A 12,452-nucleotide genomic window follows, 5' to 3' on the forward strand; every position below is an offset into this window, starting at 1 on the left:
TCTACAATGGCTCCTCGAAAATCGAATATCATTTGACGTTAGAAATGTAGTTATTCAGCACAGGAAAGAAAATATTCATATGGCGAAATTTCAAAAATCTTAAACTTAAGTCGTGCAACAGTCTAGATCATTGTAAAAAACTTTAAAAATAGTGGTTCCACCGAAAATAAGCTGCGCAGTGGCCACCCGAGCAAACTATCTCGCAGAGACGTCAGCTTGATTCTAAAAGAAGTGGACAAAAATCCAAAAGTTTCTGCTCCAAAATTGGCCGAGGATATAGCAAGCTCATCCAACAAGTGTGTTCATCCAAGAACAATTCAAAGAGCTCTGAACAAAAACGGCTTTCATAGCAGAACACCACGAAAAAAGCCTCTCATTTCTGAAAAAAATCGTATACTTCGCTTGGAGTTCGCCAAAGCACACAGGGAAAAGGGGAAAGATGAGTCGAAGTTTAATATATTCGGCAGCGATGGAAGAGCAAAAGTGTGGAGGAAAAAAAATACTGCACTGAGTCCGAAGAATTTGGTATCAACAGAGGAGCATGGTGGCGGCAATGTAATGGCTTGGGGAGCTGTTGCTGCATCTGGAGTTGGAAGATTAGTATTTATTGTAGGTAATATGGATCGCGGCCGCCGTAGCCGAATGGGTTGGTGAGTGACTACCATTCGGAATTCACAGAGAGAACGTAGGTTCGAATCTCGGTGAAACACTCCGAGTGTAATTCATGCCTCATAAAAAAATATTTGCCGTTCGGAGTCGGCTTGAAACTGGGACCTACATTTGCGGAACAACATCAAGACGCACACTACAAATAGCAGGAGGAGCTCGGCCAAACACCCAAAAAGGGTGTACGTGCCAATTATATATATATATACACATAATATGGATCGCTATAAATACAAATCACTATTGGAAGTCAATCTGAAATCTTCCAGGTTGGGTCTTTCAACAGGATAACGATCAACAGCACACAGCACACATTGTGAAGGTTGCTTTACCATGCTCCAAGGCAATTAAATGCACTACTGCAAGCCCCAAATTTGAATATTTTTGAACATGTCTGGGAAAATTTAGATTGAAAAATTAGAAAAAATCCGATTTCAAGCGCTTCAATACTCAAAGAACGACTAATAGAAGCTTGGAACAATATAACTTCTGCAGAGTTAACAAATTTAGTCACCTCGATGCCACGACGGCAATTGAAGCTAATGGTGGACGAACTAAATACTAAGAAGCAATATTGAAATAAAACTCTGTAAGCAAATTTTTCAGTAAAGTTTTTGAACTTTCAATTCAGTGGAAATGGGGGGTGTATGTAGACTTTTGTCGGTCACTGTAGTCAAGTACTGTAATTTATTTTATTTATTAATGTATTTAATCAACAAACAAAAGGTTTACAGGCTATTACATAGGTAGCTAGAAATTAAGATCTTATGACAAGATTCTTATAAGTAAGTTCTTAAAAGTAAATTTAGAGTAAGAGAAATCAAAGACTAAGGAAGAAGAATAAGCATTAAATCGAGTTAGAGTCCTTCTAAAAAGAACACTCAATCCATAAACAGTTCTAGCAGTACCTCCAAAAACCAATTCATTACAATGAAAAATGCGTGAGGGAGCATTAAAATTATTTTTATTCAGCAGATACGGGCAGTCTATTGAGCTCGCACAAATATCGAAAAGAGAGAACACGCCTAGACTCTAAGGAAATTTGATTTATTAATAAGCAACGAAACCAATAAGACGGAATGGAATCAACGCATTTCATCGACTACAAAGCAAAACGCAGAAAAGCTCTCTGATCAGACTCTAATCAATTAAGGGGACAGATACCTGTAAAATTTCGAAAAAAAATTGTTTCTTTTTTTCATAAAATGTTGATATAATCCTTTAAGAATATGTCAAAAAATTTTTAGAACGTAAACTTATGTATTTCTTATATTAAAAATCGTCAACAGTGACGACTCTATTCTTTGCGTTCGAGCGCTGGGAGAGGTATAGTTACGTTGCCGACTTTAGACGCGTTTTTCTCAAAACTATATTTTTCGAATTAGCGTACACGATAACTTGAAAAGTTATTGACCGACCTCCCTGAAATTTTGCACACATCTTTTTTATGATATTACTTTCTATTCGAATTTACAATTCGAACATTTTTCAAAAAAATTATTTTTTCGGAGTAAAAATACATAGTAGAAAAATTCGCCCCAAAATTCATTTTTCTTAAGCATTTTATTTCGCGAATTTTTTTTTTCATTTATTGTTAATTCATATAGAAATTGTGACATTAATAAACAAACAAAATTTTGTTTGTTTGTATTCAGGTCACTGACGCCGATACTACAATGCTCGCCGATTGAGAAGCCCCGCTGCGACCTTCCTGTAAGAATTGAGTGTACATCCGCCATTTTTAATGATTAATATAAAGAAAAGAAATTTTATATTATTTTAATGTATAAATAAACTGTATTCCAATTTTGAAAAATATAGATTGACTTCTTCATTTTAAATAATCTTAATAAAAATCAGGGAAAATATGGCCGTTTAAAGGTATCTGTCCCCTTAAATAACGAAATAAATAATACCGAGTTAATAAGATAAGCCGGCATGTGGCCTTATTTTATTTGTAGCTTTTATTTATATTTATTATATTTATTTTAATTCTCTTGCTTTACGGACTAACTTGATTTTATATTTAAGATCATTTACTTTCTTATTTCCTGCAACTTTTGATTACAATCTATCCTAGATTTTAAAATAGCAAAAACTAATCCTTTTCAAAATAACCTAAATGCAAATACTGTGGCAGAAGTTTTGTCAACTCGTCATGGAACTCTTTGTTGGCATACATTTCATTTCGAGCATCTTCGGATGTCATTATATCGTCAGCACCAATATCACCTCCGCGGAAAGCCAACCAAGCGGGAAGAAAAGTGGTAAGAAGGAAAAGTTCTGTAAATAGAAATGAAAGAAATTAATTGTAATTGGACAGAATAAGCAGCTGTTACGATGTGTTATGAAATACGATATATATATATAATTGGCGCTTACGCCCTTTTTGGGTGTTTAGACGACCTCCTCCTAATGCGTCTCGATGTTTGTTCCAAGAATGCAGGGACCTACAGCTTTAAGCCGACGCCTAGCGGCACATATTTTTTTATGAGTAGCTTTTTCATGGCAGAAAAACACTTGGAGATTTGCCATTGCCTGCCGAGGGGCGACCGTTATTAGAAAAAACTCTTTCTTCATTTTGATCTTTCACCGAGGCTCGAACCTACGTACTCTCCGAATTCCGAATGGTAGAGACGCATGAACTCATTCGGTTATGGCAACCGCCTACGATATAGGATATAGTAAAAAACTCTCAAAACGATATCCGGAAACAGGCGTTGGGATCACTTATTGTTAGGTATAGTCTGACAATCCTATTCGTCGTTTGGTGTCGAATTTTTTTGAGCACCGGACAGTAGAAGATCGTCAACATGGCGTTCATCAACGACCAAGACGTTCCAATGAACTTGTTGAAGCAGTGAGGGAGAGCGTTGCCCAGGAGCCAACAGTGTCGTATTGTTGTCGCGCTCAGCATTTTGGCGTCAGTGAAACCACAATGCGGCGCATTTTAAAGGCGCAGACCATTCATGTCGCTTAGAATACGGGCAAACAGTCGCTCGAATGGTTGACACTGAACCCAATTTTTGGAAGCAAATTTTAATGACTGACGAGGCGCATTTTAACCTCTCTGGCAGCGTGAATAAACAAAATTGCCGCATTTGGGGAACTGAGAATCCACACGAGATCCATGAAACGACATTGCATGACCGGAAAGTAACTGTTTGGACAGCATTTGCGCCAAAACCATCATTGGGCCATATTTTTACCGAGAAAACGAAACGGTCGATGGAAACCTATATCGATGGATGTTGGCTCTTTATGTCTGAGCGTAAATGCGTGAGAAAGGTTTAGACGGTTACTGTTTCAACAAGACGGTGCGCCATGCGACACTGCGAATGCAACGATTGAATTTCTGCAACGGAAAATCTCCGGGACGTCTAGTGTCAAAAAAGGCGACATCGACTGGCCCCCCAGATCACCTGACCTAACCCCCCCCCGGACTTCTTTTTGTGGGGTTATCTGAAAAGTAAGCTTTACGCCAACAAGCCGCAGACTATTGACCAGCTTGAGGCAAACATTCAGCCGAAAACGACGAAACCCTAAATGCTTGACAAGGTGATCACAAACGCAGAAAAAAGATCGCAGTTTGTGATTGCTAATAAAGGTGGCAACTTGATTGATATTGTATTCAAAAAGTAGTTTTAATAAATTGTAAATAACCAAACCAAATAAAAATACTTCATTTATACAAATCAGTCTTTTTTTTTCAAAGTTATTCGAAGTTTTCATACCGACATAAAAGATGTCGCACCCTATAGAAGTTTCATGACAAATGATGAAAAGTTATAAGCGTACGAGAGAATGACACCAGTCAATTTCTGCTAACGAATTTTCAAGAGTGAAACATCCACCCACAGTGATGGTTAGGAGCTCTGATTCCAGTCCAAATCCAAAGCCTGTACATTTCGTAGCGGAAACGTTGCGCTCAGACCAAAGAATTTCGGTGCTTAAAAATATTCTGGTATCACTTTTATTATGTAATATAAAGACTGAATGATTAAATTGTCATGAAAGACGGTGCAAAGTAAGCGTTAGTGCCTCAGCTACATAAATTTCAGGGTGCTGCCGTAACTCGGGAACTCGCCAGACTCAAATTCGATCGACTGCTGTTGCGCTTGCCTCAAATGAAGAGCGCAAATAATGCATAAAGACAAAGGATTGTAGTCCCGGTCTGTTGCGGTACTTAAACTCGCTTGGTCTAACTCTCCATAGAAAGAGCTGACAGGAAGGCAAGTTACGATGGAGCAGCACGCGCAAGTTATATAACTTTCCAGATATGGTTTACTGATTCGTCGCAAGTAAAAGATGTTAGAAGCGAGACGAGATTTATTGAACCTAAATTCAAGAATCGATTCCAATGAGATTTTATCAAACCCATATTTACATACTTCCAAATAGACAGCCCGTCTTAGAGAACTTCAACATAGTACAATTAAGTACCGGGAAAGTCATCCTAGACACTGAAGAATATTATTATTTAAATTGTTTCTGATTTATTTGATTATTTGATATGACAATAACGAGTGATTTTTTAGCTTTTATCTTTTTAAACAGTTGGTTTAAACAGCTGACGCACGTTTCGTGTTTTGTTTCACTGTCGAACATCTTCAGTTTGGTCTATAATTTAACCATGAATAGTCTTACAAACGAACAACCCTTGCAAATCATTGAATTTTATTATAAAAATGCGTGTTCTGTTAAGAAAGTTTATCGCGCGCTTCTTCCATTCTATGGTCAGTTTAATCGACCCCCTGAAGCGGCTATTCGAGCTATTGTGACTAAATTTAGAATCAAATTTACATTATTGGGCATCAAACCACCAACACGCTTACGTAGAGAGCGAACTGAAGAAAATATCGCAGCTGTATCGGCCAGTGTTAATGATGACCATCAATTATCGATTCGTCGCCGTTCGCAACAATTGGGCCTCTGTTACTCAACAACGTGGCAAATTTTGCGAAAGGATATAGGTGTGAAGCCTTACAAAATACAGCTGGTGCAAGAATTGACGCCGAACGACCTACCGCAACGCAGAATTTTTGGTGAATGGGCTCTTGGAAAGTTGGCCGAAGATCCACTTTTTATCGAAAAATTGTGTTCAGCGACTAAGCTCATTTTTGGATCAATGGGTACGTAATTAAGCAGAATTGTCGACTTTGGAGTGAAGATCAGCCAGAAGAATTGCTAGAGCTAACAATGTATCCAGAAAAGGTCACAGTTTGGTGTGCTTTATGGGCTGGCGGTATCATTGGACCGTACTTCTCAAAGATGCTGTGAATCGTAGCGTAACTGTGAATGATGAGCGCTACCGTGAAATGATATCCAACTTTTTTTGCCCAAAATGCAAGAGCTTAACTTGCATGACATGTGGTTTCAGCAAGACGGTGCCACATGCCACACAGCACGCGTAACAATGGACTTGTTGAGAGGCGAGTTCGGTGAACATTTTATTTCACGTTCGGGACCTGTCAATTGGCCACCCAGATCGTGCGATATAACGCCTTTAGATTATTTTTTGTGGGGCTATGTTAAAGCTCATGGCTGTTCAGACAAGCCTACTTGAATTAACGCATCGGAAGACAACATTAAAGCATTTATATGTGAGATACCGGCCGAAACATTGGAAAGAGTATGCCAAAATTGGACTAAGCGGATGGACCATTTGAAGCGCAGACGCGGTCAACATTTGCTTGAAATAATCTTCAAACATTAGATTATATGGACTGTACTATCGATTTAAATAAAAATTGCATGCATTTTTCTGACTTTTACGTGTGTTTTTTTGAAAAACTTTCCTATAGCTCTTAAAAAATCACCCTTTATAAATCATCAAAATGTTTGAACCAGGAATTTATGACTTTTCACCAAGCTTTTCTTACTTCATATTTAAATAAAAAGAAAGTTTTTATGGAACCTTTTCTGAAAATTATTTTAAAATCTTTTATACCTTTTTTAATTATCCAAAAAGGTATAATATTTAAATTAAAGAAGTAACCCGTAGGCGGATTAGACGCTCAACTAGAGAGCTATAATACTATAACTAAATTAATCAAAAATAAACTATATGATAATCCCCGATAAATATCGATGGCGCCATTCCAGTAACCTTGTATATGTGACTTAGCCTCATAAGCAATTTTCGGAACATGTTTTTTTTTAAGTTTTAAAATTTTAGCGACAGGCGTCATTTTGCAAAAATCTACGTACAAATCTATACAAATTTTATCCTAAGATTTCATAGATATTCCCAATAAATCTTAAAAAAAATTTTTTTTTTCGCAGAAATATAAAAAAATTCTAGGTGCTGTTGGTCCTTTAAAAATAAAACTTTGTTCGAAGAAAAGCTGTGCAGCCGCATTCTCTTTCATATTACATTTTATAATTTATACAGCTTATGACAAGTATATTAAAGGACCTTTCTCAGTTGTTTTGTTTCATTCCAATGCCTTATTCGAAGAGTTTTTAAGACCAACGCCACTACCTAACTTTAGTCACTTTACTTCTGCTTAGCCTCAGATCGAAGTGAATTCTTTCCTCTGTAATAATATTTTAGTTAAATTAACTTACCCCAATATTTGTGTTGCATTCGCTGCTCAGCGATCTTCATTAATTTCGGCATCGGTCCTTCGAAACCAATTTTCTGCAGCGTTTCTTTGAACTGTTCTAAATAGAAGTAGATGAACTCCGCCAAGTGTTCACGCTGATCCGAATTCAAGAGCATATAAATTGAGTAAATTAAATCATTCACTAAAGGACCGACATAACAGAGTTGATAATCCAGCAGCATAACATCCTCAAATTTTCCCGTTTCCGCATTATGTTTGAACATCATATTTTTGTTATGAAAATCACCATGGCAAAGCACATAGTAGGCATCCGCCTTTGGTGCATTGTGATACTCCTTGAATGAAGCGATTGCGCCTGCAAAAACAGCGTCTTTGATTTGTTCGAGATGCGGTACATACTCCTGCAGTGATGGCATTGTCTTCATCTGTTTGATCAAATGATCGATGCCGGCTGACATAACTTCATTGTCCTCAATCTTCGGTATGGATAGTAGACCCTGATGAAACTTTTCGAAATATTCGGGCTCCTAAATGAAAAAGTGCTCTTAATATTGAATGTTTTTTCTTTTTTTTTTCATTGCTCTATTAATTTGTGTTTGCGTTCACCCACCTCCAAATTTATTTTATAGCTTATGGCATGCCATTTGGCCAACTTGGCATAGGCGGCTCGAAGCTCTTCATAGCTGGCGTAACGATCGCGCACCATCTCATAGCCCAGCGGCACAATATCCTCGAAGATGATAACCTTTTCAGGACTCAGCTGATAGTAGAGAATGCTAAAATGGATAGTAGTAGTGCATATGTAGTGTAACTATTTTGCTAAATTATCCAATTATCCATGGAAAAATTTACAGAAGTACAAAAATGTTATTTAATTTTCCACTTACGGCGCTTTGAGCACTGTATCCTCGCCAATGTCACGCAATATCTGCTCGAAGCGCGGTATCACCTCTGTGTACATGCTAATTTCAGTTTCAAATATAGTCGATTCGGCAAACATTTCCTTTTTGTGTCCCTCCTCACTGGGCATTATCTTCATAATCATCTTTTTCATCTTCGCCACACCATCGCATTCATACCCAACAGCTGCTCGAAACATAACACTCGCATAGTGATCCCCCTTGAGTGTGGCCGGTGATAATTTAGTGCTCTTTAGTTGCAAATCCTTGGCATCAGTTTCGAAATTTTGCAACACCTTGCTGAAGAACTCATCATTCAACCACGTTGGCGGCTCCAGTTCATCCGCGTTGTAGTTCTGGTTATTTGGTGCCATTCTCACTTTGCCGTACCGAAGTTGTAGCGTTGAGTAACGCGTGGAGACTGAGACGAGCTAGTAATATTTTACGTTTATTTAAAAAGAAAGGCATTGCAAAGATCTCCAGTTAAAATTTATCTGGTTAGAATTGTGCCTAGTGCTTGATCAACGAATACACATCAACGAACAGTTGTATAGTTTGTAGTATGTGTGAATAAATAAGTAAATGATTCAGCAATTCAATCTGGTTATACACTGAAAAAGTTGCTAAGCATATGAATTACCCAGGCCGACATAAAAATTTAGCCAAATACCAGACTATAAAACTAAAGTTCTCTGAAGGCCAATCACTCAATGCATTCGGATTTGAGCTCAGAATAGCCCAGTGCATCAGGTTTTTTAACGGCTTAAAAGTGTAAAATTACTATTTTTAATGTCGAAACTGTATATCAAAATAGAACACTTTGCTTTTTCAACCAGTTTCGCAAAAAAAAATCTTTATTTGTCTCTGAGATAATGTTTGTGGTTGTCAACAACCCCACAAGGCTTCGCCTTGGAGATATAATAAAATACTTTCAGTTAGCAAGAAAGCGCTTTACTTCAGATACGTTCAGTGTATTTATAACATAAATATACAGTTACTCGTATATACATACATACACAAGTAGCTGTCCAAAGAATTAAGAGCGATAAAAAGTACTACAAACACTCATCCCATCTAGAACTTTAACGGAAGTAAAAACTGTAGTCTTATTTCTTTCCAATTTTATTGAGAACTTTGCTGCAAATTTATATATTTTCTAAAATATTATATTCTGCATTTTCTCCTTCATTCATCTACCCTTTCTGTCATACTAGGAATCAATTTTTTTGTATAATTTATGAAAATTTGGTGCCATTTGCCCACAACTCCAGAATATTTTCTTTCAAAAAATGGCTTTTACTTTTAATAATATAATAATCTATAGCACACCAATCTTCTAGCTCCTCATAAACGTAGAAAAATGCTGAGAATAAAATTTATTATTACACCGCGCACAGGGTCGCGTTTTAGCGCATTTCTGGCGCAAGTTAGCTTTACTGTTCCCTCGCGAGATTCAGAGCACTTCAGAAGAGCGATTCACTAAACGATTCGTTATTTTTGTCTACAGTATTTGTCGTTTGCACTAACGATGGTGCGGTTCACAAACTTATATTAACCAACACTTAACAGTTAGAGAATGTCATTTCTGCCAAATTATATGTATATCAATATGAGCGAATAACGCAAAGAAGAATAACAAAAAGACAAACTATCCAAGCCGTTAAATTCAATTTTCAGTGTTTTTCAATTATATTTGCACGAAGTACAACTAATTAATTTCGTATTTAAGTATAAAAGTGAAATAATATTTTATTCAAAATTTGTCCATCGTAAGCGGCAACTTTTTCCCATCTTTCAGGCAATTTATGGACTCCATCGCAAAAACACTTCTCATCTTTTGCGCCGAGAAAGTCATCAAGCCATTTTTTAATACCTTCAAAATTGGTGAACCGTATTCCAGAAAGGTGATTCTGCATCGACCGAAACAAGTGGTAATCAGAAGCAGCTATGTCTAGGCTATAAGGCGAGTGAGCTAGAATTCCCCATCCGGCATTTTTCAAATAATTTTTGACCGGTACTGCAACATGTGGCCGAGCATTGTCTTGATGGAAAATCAATTTCTCGTGTCTGGTCGCCCATTCTGACCGTTTTTCGGCGATTGGTTGCTTCAAACGTATCAATTGTTGCCTGTATAGCTCAGCCGTAATCGTCTGGCCCGATTTTAATAGCTCATAGTACAGCACACCCTACTGATCCAACCAAATACAGAGCATGAATATTGGTGTCGATTTGGCTGGTTGGCTTGGCTTCACATATGATCTTTTACGCTTTGGGTTGTCGTAATGAATCCATTTTTCAGCGCCAGTCGCAATACGATGAAAAACCGATTTCTTTTTGTGGCGATTAAGCAGACATGCAAAATCGTCTCTCAACGTCTCTCGGCTTCAATTCGTGTGGCACCCAATTTCCTTGTTTGTGAATGTATTCGGCTGCTTTTAAATGTTTAGATGGCTTGTTGAGTGACTTCCAAATTTTTTTCCAAGTTCTTCTTGAGTTTGACATGGACCTTGATCGAGTAATGCCTCCAATTCTTCGTCTTCAAACTTTATTGATGGACCTCATCGCTCTTTGTCTTCTGTGTAAAAATTACCACTTTTAAATCGTACAAACTGCTGCTGACATACTCTAACCTCTGGAGCATATTCAGGATAAGCTTCTATAGAGTAAACTATGTGCTTCTGTTGCACTTTTCTTTAATTTGAGGAACAAAAGCAAACCTCCCCGCAAATGATGTTTTGTTGGAACGTAATTTGACATTTTCACTGTAATAAAAAAAATTTGTGTGTTTACTAATATTCACTGTGACATATCAAATTTACTTGACTTTTTGGCGTGCTCTAACATAGAATAGCTGTCACTGTCAAAATATTGACTACATAAATATGTATATAGGAGGTTAGTAACAAATACGAAATTAATTAGTTGTACAGCCGATAGATAAATGAAATAAAATAGTTGCTTATTTCAAATTAATATTTACTTAATATTTTCTATACATTTATTGCTTTAGGATATCATCGACTGCTCTTAAAAGAGGCAGCGCTACAGCCGAGCAACTTGTCGCTTCACTTAGGTCATAGGAAACTACACCTTTGCGCGAAATATGGAACAGTTTATTGTACCTGTTATCTATATTATGTATGCTTCGGCTAATGGACGGCTGACTCATAGATACTCGCGCCACTGCTCACCTAAGGGTCGTTGACAAATCAAGTTGCGAAAAATCGCAGTGCAGCTAGAACCGTGTAATGTAAAAACAGGTCGATCTAAAAATGTAGCGAATCGTACTAAGACAGTAACTGAGATAATTTAAGTATTGCTAATTATTGAGGTCATACTTCTTAAAATGATGTGACTGATATGACAGGCAGGACCAAATCTAAATAATCAAAAAATTCGTTTGGGACACACTAAAGTAACAAATTTATATTATATTACATGAAAAAAACTCTATCAACATGATTCTTCTTCTTCTCGATTAGCGCGATAACCACGTAAGCGATTTTTGTTAAGTGTGTCAAAGCGCGCCAGTAGTTCATTTCTCGTGCTAACCGGCGCCAGTTGGATACATCAAGTGAAGCCAAGTCCTTCTCCACCTGTAGTGCGATTCACTAACACATTTTAACGATATTCGCGTTGTCATATTTCCTTAATTAAAATTTTTACGATTTTTCTATTCGGTAACCCATTTCATAACGAAAGTCGTTAAGACAAAATCAGCTGTTTTAGTTAACATGTCGATTATCTAAAACAATACGACAAGATTTTTGTTGTGGTTAAATTAAACGAGAAAACAAGAATTAGTAGTTTGAATTAAAACTGTGAAATTACATTAACACAAACTTATTAAAACAACTCGAATATGTCTCACGAGTATTTGGCTTATGACTTATCGCGCTGACGGGAGGTAGTGAGCCTTTAAACAGAGAATCGACGCTTGGCTTCTATTTGGATGTACGAAAGTTCCAAAATCTTCTAACTGAGGACTTAATTTTTCAGCTTGAGAGTAATTTCCGAGGTTTCAGAATAACAGCGACTTGTACTAAAAAACAGGTAAATCGTATATCTTCTACCTCATTCAATTCCACATATTATAATTCCTGCTTTTATATTACACCGCGTTATTGAGAGATCGCATTAAGATCTTTGGCCTCCTCTGCGTTAGTGAGGAGTACTGCGTACGGTGGATCAGCGAATTGTATGAGCTATATAAGGGCATGAACATAGTTAAGCGTGTAAAAATACAGCGGCTATGCTGGCTTAACCATGTCACCCGTATGAAAGAAGACGCTCCAGCAAAGCGAATTTACGACACGGT

The 12,452-nt window shown here is 37.2% G+C and overlaps 1 protein-coding gene across 1 annotated transcript; it reads right to left on the reverse strand.

The window, feature by feature from the left end:
• Positions 1-2,586: 2,586 nt before the first annotated feature.
• On the reverse strand, positions 2,587-8,569 carry LOC129251143 (uncharacterized). The gene is made up of 4 exons (XM_054890517.1): positions 8,123-8,569; positions 7,846-8,011; positions 7,237-7,762; positions 2,587-2,949 (listed from the first exon to the last, which is right to left on the reverse strand). Exons 1-4 carry the CDS (start codon positions 8,506-8,508, stop codon positions 2,765-2,767), a joined length of 1,263 nt encoding a protein of 420 aa, XP_054746492.1. The 5' UTR covers positions 8,509-8,569; the 3' UTR covers positions 2,587-2,764.
• Between the last annotated feature and the right edge of the window lie 3,883 nt (positions 8,570-12,452).

This window comes from Anastrepha obliqua, unplaced genomic scaffold, assembly GCF_027943255.1.
Source record: "Anastrepha obliqua isolate idAnaObli1 unplaced genomic scaffold, idAnaObli1_1.0 ptg000005lb, whole genome shotgun sequence".
Classification (NCBI taxonomy): Eukaryota; Metazoa; Arthropoda; class Insecta; order Diptera; family Tephritidae; genus Anastrepha; species Anastrepha obliqua.

Coding starts and splice junctions, on each gene's coding strand:
- LOC129251143 (XM_054890517.1), bottom strand. CDS start 8,508: ATGGCACCAAATAACCAGAACTACAACGCGGATGAACTGGAGCCGCCA. Junction 8,012..8,122: donor GATACAGTGCTCAAAGCGCC/GTAAGTGGAAAA, acceptor TATCCATTTTAG/CATTCTCTACTATCAGCTGA. Junction 2,950..7,236: donor AATGCAACACAAATATTGGG/GTAAGTTAATTT, acceptor TTCTATTTACAG/AACTTTTCCTTCTTACCACT.